We start from the raw sequence: 23650 nt of genomic DNA on the forward strand, positions 1-23650 counted from the left end.
CCATTTATTGAAGGGTTTGTAGGGAATCAAACGTAGTTCTTGTGGGCATAGCTTATTATTATTACGATCAATGACCACACCCACTTGGTACGCTGAACATTTGAGCACACTTCATGCCATGGTTCCCTCACACCACCTGTTACCCTACAGATAATCTTCATTTATATTTTACCACAAACGTAAACTCCCACCTTAAAATTTGAACCGAAATTGCATTTGGGACCTTTCCTTTTTGTTTTGTGCAATCAGATGTTCCACTTTCTTTATGGTGCATGACTATTAGACCTCAGCTGCTTCACAGAACATATATGTACACTATACAGTCTGAACTGTATCTTCTGCCATCATATGTAGGTTTTTATATTACGTTGTCACAATTTCTTTACAAAAAACAAAGAAAGAATAGATTTCAGTGTACCTCCCAACATTTTATTAAAAACAGGAAATTGTCTAAAAATCATACAAGTAAAAAAACTCCTTCCTATACCAAATAAATTATTCTGCTCTCTTCTACATAACAGAACACAGAAAGAAATAAGAGCATGCACAAACTGGACAAAGAAATATGAGTTTTAAGTTAACGGAGATCAAAAGATTTGAAACTTAGACACAAAGTGTGTGCGAAAAAAAAGAAATGATTCATAAAAATAACACAGGAAAATAATATTATACAGTACATCCTCTTTCTTTTTCCTGAATGGGGGAATGTATTCATAAAAACCTTAAAAATAAACAAAGTTTAATATACAGTACATAAGAACATTTTGAGTAAATTTTTAAAAAAGTAAATGAAATTGAAACTAAAATACAGTCTGATAAATATACAACATTACTAAAAATGTAAACAGACATAAAAAATAAAACATTTATTCAGTAGGATTCCATGTTTCTGCATCATCCTGAGGAAATAAAAAGCAAAATTAGAAAAAGAAAGGTGAAAAATATGGGAAAATATATTACCTTTGATTTTGAAACATCTTAAGGTTACCATGCATCTCAGGTAAAAAAAAGAAATACGACTAATACAACTACAAAGTAATAATGTTAAAAGTAATAATGACATTAAGGATATCAAATTGTGCAAGATAGAGAATCATTTAAATAATCTATACCTTGATATCCATTCCCAAGGAATCCTCTCAAATCATGTTTGCCTTCTGTACCTCCAAAAGAGAGCAAATATTTAACATACATCTCAAAACAAAACTGCTAATTATGATCATTAATATTTTGACTTAAATATGAGATATTTCATAAAATACCTGAAGTTGCTGAATTACAGGCTTATTCACATTTTCTGTATGTATTCTATATTCTCAATGTATTTTACATAACAGAATTGGCAGTTAGTGTTCTCCTCCAAGCGTATTGACTTTGCGTTAGTGGCAGTGTGAAGTGTTGCTTCATGTGCCTTGAAAGAAGCATCTGATAAACTACACCATCCTTTATCATTCTAAACAGTGACTTGTAAGATGTAGGGGTTTCTAATAACGCGTCTAGTGTGTGGAGGTGTAACGTAGATGGTTCTAATAAAGTAACCAATAATTGTAAGTACAAGGTAGGTGTTTGTAATATAAAACCGCTCTGGGCATGTGTGTGTGTTCATTAGTGTGTGTGTTTGTGTGTGTTTCACTGCACGGATTGGGTTCAAATGTGGAGAACAAATTCCTCTGTGTGTAAGCACAGTGGCCAATAAAGTGATTCTAATTCTAACTTTAATATAAACTCTCAGAGTGTAGTACCTGTCCAGGACTTGCTGGGTGGATGAAGGTGGAATTTGAGCTGCTGCTGAATGTGGATCTGCTGTGGTGTGACTGGCGGCAGAGCAACTGAAGCAAGCTGTGGGCTGGACGCTTCAGCCTGAGGGGGTGCTAGAGAGGAGCGGTCAGCTTCAGGCTGGGAAGCAGTGACAATACGGAAGGAGGCAGAGCCAGCAGTGTGGGAGGCAGGGTCAGCAGAAAGTGGGGCAGGGACAGCTGTGAGAGAAGTGGAGTCAACAGTGTCTGGGGCAGGGCCAGCAGTGAGTGAAGCAAAGTCAGTAGTGAGAGAGGCAGAGTCAGCAGAGAATCGGGTAGGGCCAGCAGTGAGGGACATGGAGTCAGCAGAGACTGGGGCATGGCCAGCAGTGACATAGGCAGAGTCTACAGAGACTGGGGTAGGGCCAGCTGTGAGAGAGGCATAGTCAACAGAGATTGGGGCAGGGCTAGCAGTGAGGGAGGCAGAGTAAGCAGGGAATGGGGTGGGGCCAGTAGTGAGGGAGGTGTACTCAGCAGAGATAGGGGCAGTCCCAGCAGTGTGGGAGGCAGAGTCAGCAAGGAATGGGGAGGGGCCAGCAGTGAGAGAGGCAGAGTCAGCAGGGAATGGGGAGGGGCCAGCCGTGAGGGAGGCAGAGTCAGCAGGGAATGGGGAGGGGGCAGCCGTGAGAGAGGCAGAGTCAGCAGGGAATGATGCGGGGCCAGCAGTGAGAGAGGCAGACTCAGCAGTGAGGGAGGCAGAGTCAGCAGGGAATGGGGCGGGGTCAGCCGTGAGAGAGGCAGAGTCAGCAGGGAATGATGCGGGGCCAGCTGTGAGAGAGGCAGACTCGGCAGTGAGGGAGGCAGAGTCAGCAGGGAAAGGGGTGGGGCCAGCAGTGAGAGAGGCGTACTCAGCAGAGATTGGGGCAGGGCCAGCAGTGAGAGAGGCAGAGTCAGCAGGGAATGCATCGGGGCCAGCAATGAGGGAGGCAGACTCAGCAGGGAATGGGGCGGGGCCAGCAGTGAGAGAGGCGTACTCAGCAAAGATTGGGGCAGGGCCAGCAGTGAGAGAGGCAGAGTCAGCAGGGAATGGGGCATGGCCAGCAGTGAGGGAGGCAGACTCAGCAAGGAATGCGGCGGGGCCAGCAATGAGGGAGGCAGACTCAGCAGGGAATGGGGCGGGGCCAGCAGTGAGGGAGGCGTACTCAGCAGAGATTGGGGCAGGGCCAGCAGTGAGTGAGGCGTACTCAGCAGAGATTGGGGCAGGGCCAGCCGTGAAGGAGGCAGAGTCAGCAGAGAAGGTGGCAGGGCCAGCAGCAATGGAGGCGGAGCCAGCAGAGACTTGGGCAGGACCAGCAGTGATGGAGGCGGAGCCAGCAGAGACTGGGGCAAGGCCAGCGGTGGGTGCAGCAGGAAAAGAGACAACTGATGATAAGAAGAATGGACTGAATAGAAGAACTGAGAGGTGGAAAATGCACTTATTTGACTCAACTGCATAGATTATGTCACGAGAACTTGATATTCGGTAAGGTACGTGCTTATATTTTAAGTAAAATAAATCTCCCAGTGCATTTGTGGAAGTTATATAAATATCACATCAGGTTGCTTTAACAGTACCCAGTGATACCCCAGCCACCTTTCCCCTCAACACAAGCTCAATCAGGAAATCAGTTTTGTGTTGGTAGGGCTTTGAAAAGAAGTGGTAGTAGATTTCTCATATATTGGAGGATGCATGTGCTTGTCCATACACCCTCCTAAGCTAGTGGCATTGTATGTATTTGGGGGAGTCCTGGCTAAAGACTAAAGGGCAATGACTTAACTGGTGAAAAAAATGAGGATTAAAAGAAAAATGAAAACAATCCTCATAGCAATGCAATTAAATCAAAATGTGCCAAAAGGTAAAGATATGTAAACAGAAGGGAAAAGCTTGCAGTCAGAGAAGAGAACAAAAGCACTGGTTCAAAGCATAAACAGACGCAACGATGCAAAAGCTCAGCAAAATCAGCCAGACAAAACATTGTCCAACAAAGAGGCACTGATAACATAACACAGTTGATTTACACATGTTACATGGGTGTGAGGGTATGTTGGTTTGGGTTTGTGAGAGAGATCAATAGAGAGGATCCTTCCATAGTTAAATTAATGTTTTCTTTATTTACCCTCTTGTTGGAGACCTCCGTCGATGTAAGCACCTGTTCCTGTAAGAAAGTTAAAGACATTTATCGACACAATCGGGATGCAGTATGTAGAACTGCATTCTCTGGAGTGATGCTGGAATGGTGTTTGTCATTCAGAACTAATCATCCAACATCAGAACCTGAACTCAGTAATGACCTCATCGGCTGAATGGCATCAAAAGCTTACAGAGATGTTCGAATATCTAGTGTAAAGTATTTTTCTTTTTAAAGAGAAAAAGTTATTACTTCAGCAAAAGTGACAAACATTAATTTTTGTCTGTACAGTAAATAACCATTATTAAGATGCTAGTAGAAGGACTGGCGCCCCCTCCAGGGTGTATTCCTGCCTTGCGCCCAACGATTCCAGGTATTCTCTGGACCCACCGCGACCCTGAACTGGATAAGGGTTACAGATAATGAATGAATGAATGAAGATACTAGTATGTTCATCATTGTGTGTACCTGTGGATTTAACGTAACCTGCTCCAAAACCTTGTAGCAAAGCAGCATCAGGCTGAGGTGGGATCTCTCCTTCTCCTGAATAAAACACACAAAAAAAAGCATTACATTTTTTCCAAATAATTTCTACAATTTTCAGAATGTAAATAATGTCATTCAGAGTGTTTTAATGTGAAATGTTTAACTGTGGACAATATTTTTATATATTTTATTTATTAAATATTTTGTTTGGGGGATATTTGACACCTTGTATGTAACTCTTCACAAGGAATGGATTAAGAATAATGTTTTAAGGCAAAAAAATATGCCAAAGTATAGTTTTCATAAAGTGAAAACCAAACAGATATTATTGGAAACCATAAACATATTCACACTGGAAGAACAGATAGCTTGTCATTAATCACAGTTCAGAGACACAGCTAGAGGATTTAGTCAACCATTTCACGTAATAACTTTCACTGCACAAACTTTAGAGGCACTGAACTCTTGAGAAGTTTGGTTCCTGTCATCACAAATGTGAACAATTCAGACTCTGTATAACAAAGTATATCACTGTAAAGCACTCTAAATCTAGTGGTTTGCATCTTTAATCCTTAATATACCTGTACCTAATTGATGTCTTGTGTAACACACGTCAGGATTGCTACCCAAATTCATTGTACTCTGTGCAATGACAATAAAGCAATCTGATCTTATCTTAATTATGAAGATATTTTTTAAAAATCTGATGAATTCCCTTTAATAAACACTGAGTTTGGAAAGAAAAAAATCATAAAGAAAGGACTACTAACCAAACTGGTCAATAGATTTCACCCCATAGATCTCAGGACCTGCAGGCAGAGCTTGATAAGGCAGCACTGTACAGAGAGGATGATAAGATCAAAGCAACGTTAATCTGTGAATCATGTAAGGACATGGACAAAAACAAAGGTCTGGATGAAGCTTAAACCAACAATTTGGTAGAAAATTATATTTTCACCTTTTCCCTCCATTTAATCTGTACCAAAAAATGACTCTCTTTTGATTATGCATTGTGCTGTTGTTGATGATAGACAACGGTATAATGCTGTGCCAAGTCTGTTCATGATTATCACATTATTTAACTGAATTTACTCTTTAATTTCACAAAGTAAATGAGTGATATTGTAAAAAGGTACATACTAGACTGGTCCACAGACTGACCATCCGTCACTGGCCCACCCATTCCTGAGTCAAAGGGCAGTGCCAGCTGGTCTGAAAATCATACAAGGTGTCAGTCAGTTAAATTTGTATTGTATTTGAGGATTGTATTTGAACAAAGAGAATCTGTAGACAGACTATATTCATCCAAACAAAATAATATATAGTACATAGTAAAGTTTTCATTAAAGCAGAAACAGCCCCAAATAGGCTCATACCATATTTCCCAGCTGGTTTAGCATTAGCACCAAGGCTAACAGCTTCTGGAGCATAAGGCAAAGAAGGCTGGCCTATTAAGAGAATAGAGAAAAAGAATAGCATGTACATCAGCAGCTACAGGTGATGCAACACAGTGAAAATTCTTGACCAGAACTGAAATTCAAGACACAATATAGTATATTATAGCACTTAGACCTCTTAACAGAATTTTCCATTCTACCTTAAATGGTGCAGTCGTTACATTTTAGGACACAGGCAAATTTTGTTTGGTGCTACGTAGTATTATACTATTATAACATGTCTCTTAGCCTCACCATATTTCCCAGACTTCCCGGCATCAGGGTTCAGACCAAGTGGCTGTCCACCATAAGGCAACCCCTCAATTCCTCTCACAGATCCTGAGTAAAAGGGTGCAGATTAAGTGTTTAGCACTTGTGAGAGTGAGGAAAAATTACAAGCAGTAATACTCCAGTGAATATTCTTCTTGTTACAATAATGCTGCTATACTGACACAGAATGGACCAGAGATTCTGTACTAAACCTATTTTAAACATGGCGGCCCCCATTGTGGGGACCTGCTCTATGGAGAATAAACAGACTTTTCCTGTTTTGTGAGTTAGAAATGTAAAAAAAAATTATCCCCTTTCATAAATATTTCGTGCTATGATTCTAGTGGTAAAATAATATTTTGCACCATTAAATTATAATAAAAACAAAGCACAATATGTACCAAAATATTTAGCATTGCTGCCAAGTCCAAATGGTTGGTTCCCATAAGGTAGACCTCCAAAACCTGAAGGAAACAGAGTTTGGAAGAGAATAAATAAATGCTTGTCTTCTACCCTAAAAAAACTTCAGACTTTCTCTAGTTTTAGAACACATGCAGTAAAGGAGACCAGAGTGGCTGAACAACTGACCATACTTCCCAGCAGATTTGGAATCAGAGCCAAGTCCTAGAGGCTTAGGGTTGTATGGAGCACCATAGTTTGCTTGTTTAGAACCATAGGCCTGAGAGGCATATGGACTGCCTGAGGGGAGGGAATATACAAATGGAAGAATTATTAAGCAGCAATGTAAATGCATATGACTATAATACTGCTTGCATATACAGTACATGGAGTAGAAACCCAAGAGACACACCAGATTTTCCATAGGGATCAGAGCCATACCCCTTGGGTGAGCCAGCAAAAGGTAAACCACCAATACCTGCTCAAAAAGAGATAGAATAATGATCCAGGGCAAATCTAACACTCAATACGGAGTCAATACGTTATTATAAATTTTAGTACTTACCATACTTCATTTGAGACTTTCCCTCAGAACCCAGTCCCATTGGCTGACCACCATAAGGGACACCTGCCAGAGGAAGAATTTTAAAGTAGCTCTGCATTAATTCACTATATTTTTTATATCTTAGCTGATACAAAATTCAAAACAACAAGCAAACCATTATCCTTCACAGTACAGCACAGAGATTTGCAGATGGGGAAGGGATGGTGTATAATATTCTTAAATAATGACAATGGCCAACCAGATTTCATATAAGAGTAGCTTTCTTGTATGTACCATAAGCACCAATAGACTTTGCCTCAGGTCCAAGTTCTGCAGTCTGAGGTTGGATCTGACTGGTTCCTGTACCAAAACATAGGGCAAAATATCAATTCTGTTCAAAAACACACTAACACAAGCATCACCCTGCTTTAATTATTACCATCCAGTCCAGCAGGAATGATAGGAGCACCATTGTATGGTAGTTGTGCTGTTTCTCCTACAGGAAAAGAAATGTGAGGCATTACTTCCAGTAGAAAATTCTAGCTTGAAAACAAATATAGCAAAAGTAACAATACCAACAAATAAGTACAGCTACAATTAGAGTTACTACACTGAAATACATTTAAAGATAGTCTCAACTCAAACGTGTTTCAGATGAAAATTTAATTGTATAGACACAACAAAAAATGATGCCTATACAATGATAATTGTATACAAAATAATATAATGATGATACAAATAAAAGATCTTTAGCTTTTGAGATCTTTACTCTCAACGTCTAAACGCTACTGCATACTCACATAGGCTTGCAATGGCAATGCAATATCAAATATGTGGGTATGACTATTTTACTTTTTTTTATAATCTTTTTATAATCGGCAAACTTTTTTTGTTTGCCATACTACAAATATATATTAAGATAACTTAATTAAACATTATAACACAATCTTTGTATGTTTTTCTACAAACTTCCAGAATCGTCTTGTATAATTTTGATCCAAGTTACCAACAGTGTAGCAGGATAAAAGTTATATCATAATTACCTTCATGTTCTTATTAAAGGGAATTAAATGGCCTAATTTTTAGTGGTCTTGGTTAGGAAGTTTACTGGTTCAATCCCCTCAGCCGTCTGAAAACACTAGAGGCAGGGGAGGTGAAAGAACAGCTCTGTCTCCTCCCTCAACATCCATGACTGAAGTGATATTGAGCAAGGTGCCTAAACCCCAGCAGTTCCCAGAGTGATCTAGTGTGTTTGTGTTTTTTTTTTACTCAGATATGATATGGAGCCACAATTTTGTTTATGTAATGCAATGAAAATAAAAGCATGTTTACATTCTAGGGTCTTTTACAATATTGACACATACCAGTTATAGGCTGATATCCACTTCCTACAGAGGTAAAACAAATGACACAAGGGGTTTGTAAGACTGGTATGTTTTGTACATCAGCATTTACAGTCAACAACAAATCTACATTGTGTGCTCATACCCGGTTTGCCTTTGATCGGTTCGCTAACACCAGCTGGACCTTCAGACAACAAAGAAACATGATGTATGCGAATATCTGACACAATAGCATAGATATAGCATAGATATTACAAATTAAACACAGTGCCTCACCATTCCCATATCCATAGCCAGTCAGTGGGAGAATGCCTTGGCCATTAGCATAGCCTAAAACCAAGAAGTTTCACAGCAGTTTAGTTTGTAGCTTACATTGGCTTACAGCCAAATAATAAATAAAATGAGGTAGGAAACTTTAAGCTACCTGGCTGTTTGGGTTTAGCTCCATGTCCTGCGGGCCCTGACCAAGAGGGATAAACATAAACAACTGTTTTTTTTTTGTTAGGGCTAGCAATTTATGAAAGACAATGCTGTAGGTTCATTTTTTCTTCCTTTCTTGCTATTTCTATATTTTTCTTTTAGACAAACAACGTTTAGCTAGCTAGGTAGCTAACATTTTTTAAAATTGCTTGTGAAGCTCATACATTTAGACAGCTGAACAGTTTGATTGCATTTTAATTAAAAGAAAAAAAATGAAACCATCTTATCCCTAAGGAATCGTCTGAAATATAATTATATTTTACCTGAGTTTGAAGTCTTAGCGCCTCCGATGTTTGAGAACCATGATCCATCACCAAAACCTGTGGATCAAATGCACTGTTATTTAGGCTTTACTTAATGCAATACTTTAACACAACTTTTGATATTAGGTTAACTGACTGTAGTCCTGCACAGTTTTCAAGGGATCAAGATATTAATGACAAACAAGTAAAGTCAGTTGAACATGCATGCAGCATATCAACACAATGTTATTTCAAGGAAAACAAGTGTACAATTAACGTACAGATTTGATTAAAATACAAACAGCGGAAATTAAAAATAAGGAGACATACCATTTACAGTCTAGTGTTAGTATTATAACCACAGAATCACAGCATACTGTTGAAAATATAAACAAACCAACAAACATACATATGGATATTCAAAATTCCTATTAAACCGAGATCCCAGTGTAATCCTAGAGAACCTGCTGAGACTGAAAATATTTGGAGCATCTGGGTGTTCCAAAGGACTAAATTGGGAAACAATGGCTTAGTACAGTCACAAAAACCAACAACTATGAAATTTAGAATTTAGAGTAATTTCTTAAAAAGACACTCAAAAAAAATAAAAATAAAAAAAATAAACCATGGATACGTCTGTTGTGAACAGGCCAGTATGCACCCGACAGTAGTGCCACACTAGTCTCCAGAGGCAGTTTCTCCTTGGAGTCCAGACTGTCCCTTTAAAGTTTTGTATACTCTTATAGCATACCATCAAGCAAATATAAAGAAACAAACATATTTCTGTCATGAAAAAAAGCCCAAAAATTGAAAGGACACATGCAAGTGCATTTAGTTTGAAACAATGAAGTAACATGGACCAAGGCAAATCTTACATGCTACATACACTTATACATTCATTCAAAAAGTCATGCCAACTGTGTTCAAATGAACACATACAGTCACACAGATTACAAAGAAATATTGAAACTCAGCAACAGATAATTTAAAGATTAGAGCCTGTATTTAACATATTTCAGATTGCTGATTAATTTTCTAAATCAACATTCTAATTTTAAACATATACAGGCTACAGCAAAGTCTGATTCCATCTTGATATATGGTATAAAATAAATTAAATTTTCATTAAACAAAATGTAATAAATTAAAATTAAGCATAGTTTACCAGGATTGGGCAGCTTAGTCCACTGTCCAGACACTCCACCTGGTCCACAGTCTATATAACATCCATTTCAATTAATATTAAAATGTGTGTAATTTTGTGTGTGTGTGCTATTTCTTTATAATAAATATTTGTTGTTAGCAAATTATTGGTCACAATATTCATAGATTATATTTAAATTTACCAGGTTTTGCAGGTTTAACTCCCTGGCTGTTTGGCTGCCCAAGACCTGCCAGTTCTAAGAAGGACAGAGTGGTATAGGTTAAGTTCCAATTTACAGATTTCATGTAAAAACTTGTGTAAACCTGGCCACAAAACAACAGGGCAGATGGGGACCTGCATCTCCAGGCCCTTGATATTTGGGTACCATGAGTAATGTGATTTTATATACTCTAAACAATGCTGTGCAAAAGCCAGAGACCACTCTTTATTTATTCAATTTTCCATCAAATTTCATGCCTTTAAAAACAAGGTCACTTTGTGTCACTAAATGTGGGATCATTAAAAGCAGAAAATTCAACCAATTTTTTAAGGCTGAGCTTGAACTGGAAGTGTGAAAAAAAAGTTCACTTCAGATTTCTATAAAAATTGAATGAAAATCACTTGAAAGGAAGGGAAGCTGTAATAAATCATACACATGCACAAAGTTGAAGTCATGTAACAAACTTGTTATAAACACATTCTGAATGGACCACAGTACTACATGCATTTACCAGGATTTGCTGCTTTAGGGAGTTGCTCCAGTTGAGGCAAGGCATGAGTTGGTTCAGGTGCTGGTGGAAGACCAACGGTCTGTGGAGCAATAGGCTCTGGTGCTACAGGCTTTGGGCCTTTGGTGCGTGGAAGCTGAGGAACTGTTGCAGGGGCAACTGGTCTCTGACCAGTAGTTTGGGAAACAACTTGTTGTGGGACAAATGGTTTTGTACGTTTTCCTTGTGGATAAACCTGTGCCAGTTGTGGTACAACAGACTGTGGAACCTGATAAATGGGTTTGGGGGCTTTTCCTTGTGGGAGAATTGGGAAAACTGGAGCAGGCTGTACAGGTTTTGAAGCTTTTCCTTGAGGGTTGATGGGTGTGTACCCAGGAGTTACCGGAACCTGTCCTTGTAGAACAACTGCAGGAAGGGCTGGTTTGGGACCTTTACCCTGTGGAAGCACTGGAGCTGGCTGTTGGATCACTGGCATTACTGAAGCAGGCTGAGGAGCCACTGGTTTTTGACCTTTTTCTTGTGGAATCATAACCTGAGGTTGCACATCTGTTAAAAGTGATGGGACACCGATGGTGGGTTCTGGTACTGAAGGTACTTCTCTGGTAGGCTCAGGTTTAGCTGGTGGTACCACTCCCTTGGTGAACATTGGGGCTGCTGGGACCCTGGGTGCCTGAGGTCCAAGATTGGCCCCTTTTGACAATTTATCATTTCCTTTAATTAAGGGGCGATATCCTAGAAATCAAAGCAATGTTACTGCAAACTGGCAAAGGTCCTATTGTTGAGTAGTGAATTCAAAATATTAACAAATGATGAGGAATCATGCAATATGCCTCAAACCAAACAAATGTTCAGGTCAATATTGACATGTTATCACCACAAAACAATGACAAAAACCAACATGCGCAATTCAAATAAAACCAAAACTGTACAAAAACAAATACATAGCATTGTCAAAAATCATAAATTACATATTAGTACAAGCTCATAGCTGACACAGACAGTAAGAAACCCAGGACAAACCCAACAGTTTCCAACAAACCATATCACCAAGACAATTGTTAGTTTGTGTGATAGTTTTTGTTCATTTGAAAGTTTGTTTAATTGTCTTTAACAAAAATCAACTGAATTTTAACGTTGGGTGTGTGCCGAGATACACTTAACAACCAAATCTCCGATATTAGTGACAAATAACATACATATGAAGCATAAATTACCAGATTTAGAATATTTAGGCAAACCAGCAGGAACACCATAACCTGAGAACCACAGAAGTAATCTGATATTGAAATGAAAATGATAAAATCACTAGAATAGGTTTCCAAAAACATTTCTAAACATTTTATAGTATAAATAGTTCTACATAACTTAGTTATTAATGCTGGCTCTTTGAATTTTTGACTGCTAAATGTGAGTGCTTTTTGGGTGAAAATGTGTAGAAACATTCTACACAACTCTTATGCATAGTTCAATGCATAGTTACAGTAAATATTACATAGTAAATATAGTTACAATAAAACGAAAAGTGGCCTGTTTAAAATATGAAATTTTCTGTGAAATGTTTTTATTTGCCTTGTAGAGGACATGTAACTTTTTGTTTTCACATAGGACTTCATTATTTAAAATGAGCAAATTTGGCAGAACTCATACATTTGAAAGATTTTAAAGTAGTAAAATATTAAAATGCTGATTTGATGATAGCAGCTTACCATTGGGCTTGGCTCCTTGTGCATTATTTGCTTCAGTTCCAGCAACAGCACCATATCCTGAGTATGAAATTATAGTCATTTTTTAAAATAACAACACAATATATATTTACTTCCTGTAGAATTTATCCATAAATAGGCCCTCCATGACAACTTAAATGGACTTACATAAACATTTACAAATTAATATTACAAACAGACTTTTTTTTTGAGATTTGAACAGAACAGTGACAAATGCGGATAATATAATAATAATAATAATAATAATAATAATAATAATAAAAAAACAGAATATAATAATAGGGGCGGCACGGTGTCACAGTCACTCAGCTCCAGGGACCTGGAGGTTGTGGGTTTGATTCCTGCTCCGGGTGACTGTCTGTGAGGAGTGTGGTGTGTTCTCCCTGTGTCTGCGTGGGTTTCCTCCGGGTGACTGTCTGTGAGGAGTGTGGTGTGTTCTCCCTGTGTCTGCGTGGGTTTCCTCCGGGTGACTGTCTGTGAGGAGTGTGGTGTGTTCTCCCTGTGTCTGCGTGGGTTTCCTCCGGGTGACTGTCTGTGAGGAGTTTGGTGTGTTCTCCCTGTGTCTGTGTGGGTTTCCCCTGGGTGCTCCGGTTTCCTCCCACAGTCCAAAAACACACGTTGGTAGGTGGATTGGAGACTCAAAAGTGTCCGTAGGTGTGAGTGAATGTGTGAGTGTGTGATGCCCTGTAATAGACTGGCACCCTTTCGAGGGTGTGTTCCCACCTTGCCCCCAATGATCCTGGGTAGGCTCTGGACCCTGAACTGGGTAAGCGGTTGCAGGCAATGAATGAATGAATGAATGAATGAATGAATGAATGAATATGATAATATATACCATATATTACACAGCTTTGTACATGAGGCCTTTATGTAAAATGATATACACTACTGCACAATGTAATTTAATCCAAAAATGAGTGATGACACAGTCCACAGTTAGAAATGTTTTCCATGTTGTCTGACAGAGGTATGTGAATTACACAACAAAGTTAACAAAAGCAGCTTGTTACATCTGTTAAAATATGCCTTTAAAAGTCATGGAAGTTTGTGTCAGTTATCATGATGAGCTTACGTGCTGTTTTAAATGCTGACTTACGGTAATTTCTTATTTATTTATCCACTTTGCTGAGCAATGACCCTGACTTCAGTCCTTCATCAAAGACATAGACTTTACCTGGTTTAGGTCCTTTAGTGCCTCCTTTATTATAGGTTTCATATCCTGTGAGACAGAGCAGAAATACACCAGTTTATATTAGAGTATTGGTTATTCATTTGTAGTGTCACTACAGACAGTGTGTACGTGTTAAATAAGTGTATATTTACCATTGGGTCTGGCACCATAACTGGGGGACACACGACCAAAACCTAGCATAGAATTAACAAGCAGAAAGAATGTGAAAATTCACATTTTACTCCAATCCTAAACATCTGGCATGTTACTTTTGTTTAAATCTTGTTAAAAGTTTGTGTTTCAGATCATTTTAAAATGACTATAAGTGAGAAATATTACTTGTTCATGGTCTGTACATAGATGTTTGAGTAGTCTGACCACCTAATATGTAACTAATTTAATAACAAGTATTTTAGCTATGTATTCACTTTCTGAGAATTTCTCTGTTCCAGGTTTAATACCACCTTAAAAACAGCATCCCGTTTGACAGGAGACCTAGCTAACAGTTAGAACTGACTGCTCTGATAAAAAAATTGGGAAGAAAGCACACATAAAATATGCAAGTAAATTAGAAAAATGTACAGATCCTCCATTAGGATGTCCTCCATATCCTGTTTAAAACAAGAAATCAGTCATTTTCTCCAATGATTCTTCTACATGTAATGAAAGCCCTTATTATAATGACACCTAGTGGCCTGGATGTATCAGATTCTGTCCTACACTAAATAACTAAATACAAAATAGGTTGCAGCTATAACTTACCAGGTTTAGGGCCTTTGGCGCCTCCTGCAGGATGTGCATACCCTTAGAAAAAACTTAAGTAAATTACCAATTCAGTCTTACTATAATAATAAAAACGTATGATGTTTGGACTGTGTATAAATTAAATTAATATTTTTTAAAAATCCACCGTGTTTTGCAAGGAACAAGAGAATATTAAATTCCATTTTAGTTACATAATAAGGATGAAATAAATTCACATTATATTACAATAACACATTCTAAAATGCTAAAAAAATATGCATCCTTTACAGTGTCAAACCATTACTATGCATTTTTCCATCGTTTGTAAAAATTTACCATAAGGTTTAGCTCCTGGCCCCTTCTGAAGTGTAGATCCAGCTCCCAAACCTGAAACATATTTGTGTACAATTTATATCACTAGGGTACAGCAATATTTGGAGAGCATGAATGAAAAGGTCTGTAACAGATTTATTGCAAGTGAAACTAATGAGACTTTACCAGGTTTAGCAGGTTTTGCTCCTTTAGAGTATCCTTCAGCTGTGAACAGAGAAAAGTCCTGATATTTCACAGCAGCTCAAGTGAGAGATAAAGCAGTGTGTTACAGTAGTACAGGCATGATATAAGAATATAAGAACTATTTAAAGACATATAAATAAAAGGATTCTTACCCAAAGCAGCTCCAGTCTGTGGATGGGCAGCCTGACCTTTTCCATAACCTTAAAGCCCAACAAATAAAAAACATTAAACAATATCATCGCTGTGCTCCTGCAAATCTGCATATTCAATTTTCTGCCTTAATTGATTATTATGGTTTACTGTGGTTTAATATTATATTTTGATAGGCACTAAACTGACCTTTGAAGGCATAAGCTTTGTAGCCATATCCATTGCCATTACCATAACCTACATTATAAAGAGAAATACATTCACACAGTCAGGTACAGTACCCTTAAAATCAGTGCATGAGTGTATAAACGGAATATTTGTTTATAAACCATATGCAAATTTTATTTTTTACTAACCTCCTCTCTGTTTGGCTGCAAGCCGAGGGTCCATTCCTGCTCCAATCCCACCTACACGAATCAAAATGAATAGTTTCATAACTTCATGGTGTGTGTATTTCATTTTGAAATTTGACATATTGTGACAGATGCCAACCAGATGCCATAGTTGTCTGCGCCATGCTTCGCCAACAAATATTTTGACAAACTAAGTCTCTAATAAAGTGATTACAAGAAGCAATTTATTGGTGTAGCTTGTTGTTTTGTTTTCCACTTTCAATCATTATGAATTTTCATCTTGGGGCGGCACGGTGTTGCAGCAGGTAGTGTCACAGTCACATAGCTCCAAGGTGGATGTTGTGGGTTCCAGTCCCACTCCAGGTGACTGTCTGTGAGGAGTGTGGTGTGTTCTCCCTGTGTCCGCGTGGGTTTCTTCCGGGTGACTGTCTGTGAGGAGTGTGGTGTGTACTTCCCTGTGTCTGTTTGGGTTTTCTGCTAATTCCTGCTAATCATTGAAGTCAGATTTTCCAGTAAAATTAATATATTTTTGTAGTTAATAACATGATTTAAATTGATCTAATCTTAAACTAATTACATGGAAGGTGGAATGGAAGGTCAGTCGTTTGAATTTAATTTGAATGTTTAAATCGATGTTGACTGGTCAAATAGAAATTTCAACTCTATTTCATACACTGTCCAATCTATTTGCTATGAAAGAATGCAGTATGATCCATCATACCAAAGAATGGCTGCCCTCCATATGCCGGTTTATTTGGTTTCGGCCCATAACCACCTGTAATATAATGGAAAAAATAAGGAACTTAAACATTTATTCCTTTCTAGTGGTATATTAATGGGTTACTAATGGGTCTAACTTTGATGAAAGTCTGTACTTACCTTTGGGGTTGGCGGGCTGTCCATTAGATGCACCAAGCGCAGCACCGTAACCTGTAAATAGAGGTTAAATTATCAGTTTATTAAATTACATGTGAAATAAATCTTCCAAATGTTTAATGTTGATTTACCTCCATTTCCTTTGACTGCAGCTGGAGGTGCACGAGCACCTGCAAATCCATTGCCATTTCCACTAGGTGCTGGTCCATAACCTATAAACAAAATATGGGGACATTGATAATATAAAGATGTATTCGGTACATTTACATACATGATGCATTAAAAATGAAGAAATACATAATAAAATATTTGTATATTTGATTAAATGAAATTGTGTAATATTATAAACCAGCTCAATTTATAACATAGCTATTTACAATATTTGTAAATTTACAAAAATTGTAAATATTGTTTTTTATTTTTACTACAGGGAAAATACAATGTCACTGTATTGTTTATTGTATTGTAACACTGTATTGTTTCGGGCAGCACGGTGGCTTAGTTGTTAGCATGTTCGCCTCCCAGCGCTGGGATCTTGGGTTCAAGTCCCATCTGGGTGGAGTTTCCATGTTCTCCCTGTGTCTGTGTGGGTTCCCTCCGGGGTCTCCGGTTTCCTCCCACAGTCCAAAAACACGGAGGGTAGGTGAATTGGCTTCTCTAATAACTGTCCTGGTGAATGAGTGTGTATGTGAATGAATGTCTATGTGTGAGCCCAGATATGGATTGGCGCTCTATCCTGTGTTAAACCCTAGTGTCCGATGCAGTCCTCCAGGTGGACGGTCGTTGCTGGTCGAGAGTACGCTGTGCGCGTTTGGCTGCCGCTTCTCACCAGTGTGTGTGTGGATTGAGTGTTCTGAGCGTTCTGAGCAGCGTGGATTGTAAAGCGTCCTTGGGTGTCTAGAAAGGCGCTATATAAGTGTAAAGATACATACACACATTCAAACATACATACATTGTTAAATTCTGTATAGTGTTAATATAGCAGCAGCACACTGACCATTGGGTTTTGCTCCATTTCCAAGGGCTGCAGAAGCTGTACCATATCCCTTCAGGTTTTTGTCAGAACCTGAAACAAATAAGATTTTTCCATCATGATTTTTATGATTTAGCATGTATTACATTTGTTAAAAGTCATAGTCATATTAAAAACTATACATAACTATATAAATCATCTATATTAAAACAAGCATAGCAAGCTTTATAATATAAACGTGATGTAACATTATGACTGGGTTTACCACGATTTCCAGCAGGTTGTGCAGTGCCATAAGAAAAATAATGAGAATGAAATAAAAGCTTTTTCTAACTTATCGGTATTGAAATTTAAACAGCTGCAGTGTTACACACCATTGGGCACTGCTCCATTCCCATTAGATGCAGAGAGTTGAGCACCATAACCTGTAAAAAACACACAGAAGAACTAGATACCCTAATAGCTTTTATTATGGTATATATATATATATATATATATATATATATATATATATATATATATATATATATATATATATATATATATATATATATATATATATATATATATAATGCTTATAGCTTTATAACTCAGTTATAAAAAGTACATATATTGTAAACTTCACCATGAAGATATTCAGGATTTAATTATTTAGTCCTTTATTATTTGGACAACTCAGATATTAATGCATCGTGGTAATAGTGTAATTAATGTCATATAATTAAGTACTCTTTATTGGATGCTATGTGAATTTTTGATAAAAATTAAAAAAAAAAAAAAAAACACATAACACTCATAATATTGCATATGTACAAGTCTGTTGAAATACTGTGTGATGAATAATATTTACCTGGTCCTTTATATTTATTTGGGTAACTGTTGGCCGCCTGTAGACCAAGACCATAACCTAAACCAAGCAAAGAGAAACATGAGAGTGACAGGTTGTTTTATGACTGAATCTTCTACTTTTTGTGTGTGTGTGTGTGAATTAAAATCTAGTGGTACCTTTGTAGGGCATTAATTTTTGACCAACTCTGCCACTGGATGCCTGATACCCTGAAACAAAAAACCAACAATATTTAACTTACTGTGGAAACGGAAGCTAAAACTTAACATTACCATGCAACTCTGACACTTTGACAATGCATCCTCAATATTTGTTTTTTTATTTTATTTATTTATTTTTTCTTTAATTTCATTACAGTTTTTCTGGACATTAATGTTATTGTAGCTTCTTTGTGAATATGAGTTGTATTGTAACAATAACTGTCTGGACATTTATAATATTATAAAATATATAGATTCTGAATAATAAAGTACACTTATGGAGAATATATTTTTTGTAACATAAATCTGGATGTAACTTCATTCCGGGTATTAATTTGGATTAAACGAATAAACTAATCAATGATCCAAAATTACTTAGGAAAAGTTATATCAGGTTCAACTGATATTCACAGTTAAAATTTTTTTTTTCCTTTTACTCACCAGTTACAGTTTGACACTGTGTATTCTGAGATAATAAATATGATAATTTACAAACTAGTTCTAACATAAGAATAAGAACATTATATAAGGACGGCAGGTGTGAGATTAGAACAGTAGACCGTTGTACAGAACTAGAGCTGTTTAGACTACTACAGTCTTTACACTGACTTTCCAAGAATGCTGTGTTTATTGAAAGCTTTAGTGTTTTGTTTAACTGGTTAAAGTAGTACAATAGTGCCTCAGATTTGCAGAGGTACAACTTAGAGGATAGCTTTAGCCTAACTGCCGCAGTGGAAACACATTACATGTCATTTTATGCATTTATCTTACATTGGTTTATACCAAAGGCCTCAAACGGCTGGAGGAAAAAACCCTCAAAATTCACAGAAACAGTGGAGTGAAGGCTCATCAATGAAAGGACTGTGTACACGTAATAAAATCCCATTTTCACAGCTGGACGTTACATTTCGATGTCCACTGCTACTGAAGACTGCTTCCCTTTGATTGGGCACTGCACAGCACTCAGCAAAGAAAGAAATGGAAGAGGTTCTTGTTTCACAAACTGCTGTCAAATTTTGGAAGTTAAGGTGATATCGTTATTTGGTCTTTTTTAGACCGTAGGAATTTTAATTTCAGATGATAATCTGATACATATTCTTTCACACCCCCTGGTCCAAAGACCTTGTCGATATTCAAAGTGTATTTTTTTAAAACAAAATACTACATTTAGAATTCAGCAACTGAACAGTAAGTGTGAATCAAAACATGAAGAAATACTGTATATGTCTTTTACCCACCTGTTCCTCCCTGGAGGGAGAGCCTCGTCATCCAGAGCAGCAGCGCTGTGCTGAGGAACGTCCGACCCTGCATGGTGGACACAACGCTGGTCAGAAACACTCAGACGATGAAGATCCACTTGCTTGGAGAGAGGATACCAGCTGCATTTACTTCACCTTTATAAAGCCCTGCTGCGCTCCACCAGCTCCTCCTCTTCCTCCGAGACCCTCGTCCACACAATGCACAGTCCCTACACTATTACTCAACAGTCTGCAAACACTCGCTACAGTACTATACAAAAAACACTTTCATTATATCACAGAAGTACTCTACTACTTAGACTTCAATAGATATTTGGCAAAAATTGTACAAATATTTATATAAAACCATATAAAAACATTATGTAACAGTAAATACACTCAAAGTGAAATGTATCAAATATATCAAGAATTATCTTCTAATGACACATTCCAGAATGAAATCATATTAAAACAGATTTGCAAAATGTAATAATTTGCTATAATTAATAGCAAGAGTTTGATACAAAAAAAACATCTAAAATAAAATAATCATAAGTTAATATGCACCATCTCTCATCTTTCTAAAGTCCAATAATTTTAAGGTAAGTTAAATCTCAACATAAACTGAAGGGTAGACTGAAAGCGACAGTCAAACGTACACTTTATCCACACCATGTGGCGCTGAACTCAAACACAGTAACTGAGCCCATAAAGTACATTAGCACATACACAGCAAAGACAGCGGCACAGTGTCCACTGACAGCCTCCACATGAAGCTTAATGGTAGAATTAGTTAGGATCCATCAGTCAGCACTGAGTTATCTTCTCATGTTGGAAATATAGTGTGTGGATTACTTATTTATTAATAGGTCTGAAGCAAGTTTATTTAATTTTCTCCAATTATTTTTTTGTCTATACCTTTTGATAGCATTTACAAACCCTATTCAACACCCATTTTAAATTTGATGCTAGCAACACATTCCAAAAACAGTTGGGACAATGTACTGGTTTACCACTGTGTTGCATTAATTTTTTTTAAAAAACACTATGGAACTGTTACCACAACCCTGAACTGGATAAGCGGTTACAGACAATGAATGAATGAATATGTAACTTTTTGTTGTTGTTGGCAATACATTTAAAATGAACAAAAATTTATTTTATTAAAAAAAAACTTTATTTACAGTTTCATCATATGAAATATTGTTTTTGTATTATTTTCAATTAAACATAGGGTCCCAACATTTCTGAAAATGGGGATTGTACTTTGAATATTTATCTAAACAAAAAAACATTTTTAAGGTGTTTTGACAGGAAGGGTTAGTGATTTTGCTTTATACCGTGTCTAGTTTTCTTTGTCTTTGAGTTTCAGAATGTCTTTAGAATTGGCACAAATTCTTCCTTTAATGGAGGCAGGTGAAATATATTTGCACCTGTTTCTACTGCTGTGAGGAAAATAAATATGCCAAAAAAATTTAAGCTTAGTTCCTTCAACAGAATATACTCTATTTCTGTAATAAGAGCTTTGGACTGCAGGCCAGACGTTTAAAACACACAGCCAGTAAAACCTTATAAAACCAACTCGCAGACTGACGCTAGGTAAATACCAGTATATCTCAGTCCAGCGCTAATAGATTTAAAAACAACACACAAATACTCTGCTTTATGGAATAGTTTAAGACGTCAGTGAAGTAGGGAAGCAGAATCTGGAATGAGGTCTAAAGTTTCCCTCAATAACTGTCCTACTAACATTTGGCCTTAAGGTATTAGCATTAGCTTTTTAGTGATACAGCTTAAAGAGCTTTGCTAAACTCATGTTTTTTTGTTTGTTTGTTTGTTTGTTTGTTTTTTTAATGTTAAGAGTACAAAACATCCCTATGCCATGTTAAATACAAGTTAGAGTCAGTTCAAATATATTTAAATGGGCCTGCTATGCTATGGTAAATCCTCAATGCAATTTTAGTTCTATGTAATCCACAGCTTCATAAGAATGTCAACACAAACTCTGCAGCAGCAGACGAGCTACGGTCTCTGACTTTACATCTACAAGGTGGACCAAAAAAGTAGGTGTGTCTGATAGAGTGGACGGTGAGTGGACACAGTGTTAACAAACTCCAGCAACTGCTGTCTCTGATCCACTCATACCATGGCGAATGGTGAAAAATATTCTAGGTGGGGCTGTTTTTGCCACACTCAGTTTTAACAACCAATCTTAATTAAACACAAAATGCAGGACACCAATTGTCCTTCATGTCCGGCTGACTTATTCTGCTTGGGGTGACAGAAGAAATGCCCCTGAGGAATCTGAGTTGAGGATGCTGACTGGCTACATTTATGTTGCTTACTGCAATTTCCTCTCAGCAACAGTTTTTGATTAGCTGTGCTCTTGCTAGCAATGGAAATTTTACCCAGGAGGCTCAATTTTTCCAATATTTTTTTTTACATTATGCATTATATGACATTATATGAATCTCATACTTAATGTAAAAATATACAAAAAAAGATTTTATTTTATAAAGTTAAAATCATGTACATTTTTCCACCAGGGATGACAGCACCCTAGCGTAAATTAGCATCAGAAACTTTGAATACACTGACTTTGGGTACATGCAAAGTCAGTGGTGCATTGTGGTCAACTTTAATTATTATCATCTTCATCACATTTTTAGAGCCCATGTCTCAAATAGCACAAGGTATGTTTCCATGACATCACCAGATTTTAACACGTTAAAGGAGAGTGACAATCTGTGGGAAACCCAAAGAGAGGAAAGAACAGGGGGAACTTAAAACATCTCACCTCTGACTGACATTCCACATCCTGCACCCAAAGCCTGTACGAAAAAAAAAAGGGTCAAGGGGAGTTCAAAACTCCAGCTTTAACCCCTCAACCTCCAAGACCTCTCCCTCACTTCCGACCACTTTATTGCGGGTGTAGAGTTAACAGATAAAGCCCATCTGCTGAGGTAGTTTGTGTAATTGTACACCTAGTGAAGCTATAAAGACCTGGGGTTTGTGGGTTCGGGTCCCGCTGCAGGTGACTGTCTGTGAGGAGTGTGGTGTGTTCTCCGTGTGTCTGTGTGGGTTTCCTCCGGGTGACTGTCTGTGAAGAGTGTGGTGTGTTTTCCCTGTGTCTGCTTGGGTTTCCTCCGGGTGACTGTCTGTGAAGAGTGTGGTGTGTTCTCCCTGTGTCTGCTTGGGTTTCCTCCGGGTGACTGTCTGTGAGGAGGGTGGTGTGTTCTCCTTGTGTCACCCCTCCAGGGTGAGTTCCTACCTTGCACCCAGTGATTCCAGGTAAGCTCCAGCCCCATGAACCTGAACTGGAAAAGTGTTTACTATGAATGAATAAAATCTTCTTAATGGCTGGTATAGTGGAGTTTGAGGATAAAGATTTTAAACAGCTTTCTACTGAAAGAATAGGCTTTACAGTAAGATTTAAGGTTCTTTGCTGCAGTATTTACTGTATGAAAGAAAAATTCTATGCGACTGATATGTCTAAAGGGTTCAAGGCAAGTTTTGTTCATATTCACCCTTGTCTCACATAGGAACAAGTATTCCATTTATCCTATGTGCAGACCTCCCACACTGACTCTTACTCCTCACACATGGAGGAAATACGGTAACATGCCAGACAGTGTAAAGACAAATAATCAAGTCAAAATGTTTTAACACTGACAGTTTCTACCAGCATTAGTCTCCTGTTCTCTGTGAGCATTTTTTTCAGGATACCTGTATTACAGATTAACACAATCTGACAGATGTACTATATATCCAGCTGAAGAATCATGTAAAAGTTTATGAATAATGTTTTTCAGTATGCAATATATCAGCAGCAAACTGGTCAGGTGATTGCGGTTTTCTGTTCAGGGAGAGGAAATATATATT

General features: G+C 37.7%; 1 protein-coding gene across 1 annotated transcript; it reads right to left on the bottom strand.

The window, feature by feature from the left end:
* Nucleotides 1-482: 482 nt before the first annotated feature.
* On the bottom strand, nt 483-17568 carry cmn (calymmin). Its single transcript, XM_066663966.1, has 35 exons — nt 17508-17568; nt 16642-16722; nt 16514-16564; nt 16356-16409; nt 15638-15688; nt 15471-15518; nt 15284-15331; nt 15114-15152; nt 14952-15002; nt 14634-14657; nt 14389-14392; nt 14024-14065; nt 13875-13919; nt 12683-12739; nt 10980-11708; nt 10451-10504; nt 9126-9182; nt 8659-8712; nt 8528-8566; nt 8404-8427; nt 7479-7535; nt 7334-7399; nt 7061-7123; nt 6908-6973; nt 6685-6795; nt 6498-6560; nt 6082-6165; nt 5767-5838; nt 5531-5602; nt 5161-5226; nt 4373-4447; nt 3893-3931; nt 1743-1976; nt 1113-1163; nt 483-899 (listed from the first exon to the last, which is right to left on the bottom strand). The coding sequence occupies exons 1-35, from the start codon at nt 17550-17552 to the stop codon at nt 895-897; spliced, it is 2721 nt and encodes a 906-aa protein (XP_066520063.1). The 5' UTR covers nt 17553-17568; the 3' UTR covers nt 483-894.
* Between the last annotated feature and the right edge of the window lie 6082 nt (nt 17569-23650).

The sequence above is a fragment of the Hoplias malabaricus genome, chromosome 3 (genome assembly GCF_029633855.1).
Source record: "Hoplias malabaricus isolate fHopMal1 chromosome 3, fHopMal1.hap1, whole genome shotgun sequence".
Lineage (NCBI taxonomy): Eukaryota > Metazoa > Chordata > Actinopteri > Characiformes > Erythrinidae > Hoplias > Hoplias malabaricus.

Excerpts from the sequence above, each read along its gene's own strand:
- cmn (XM_066663966.1), bottom strand. The coding sequence starts at position 17,552 with ATGGTACAGCTTCTGCAGCCCTTGGAAATGGAGCAAAACCCAATG. Across the intron at positions 15,519-15,637 it reads TGCAGCCAAACAGAGAGGAG|GTTATGGTAATGGCAATGGA; the intron begins GTTAGTAAAAAA and ends TTTATAATGTAG. Across the intron at positions 6,166-6,497 it reads CAGCAATGCTAAATATTTTG|GATCTGTGAGAGGAATTGAG; the intron begins GTACATATTGTG and ends CCTTTTACTCAG.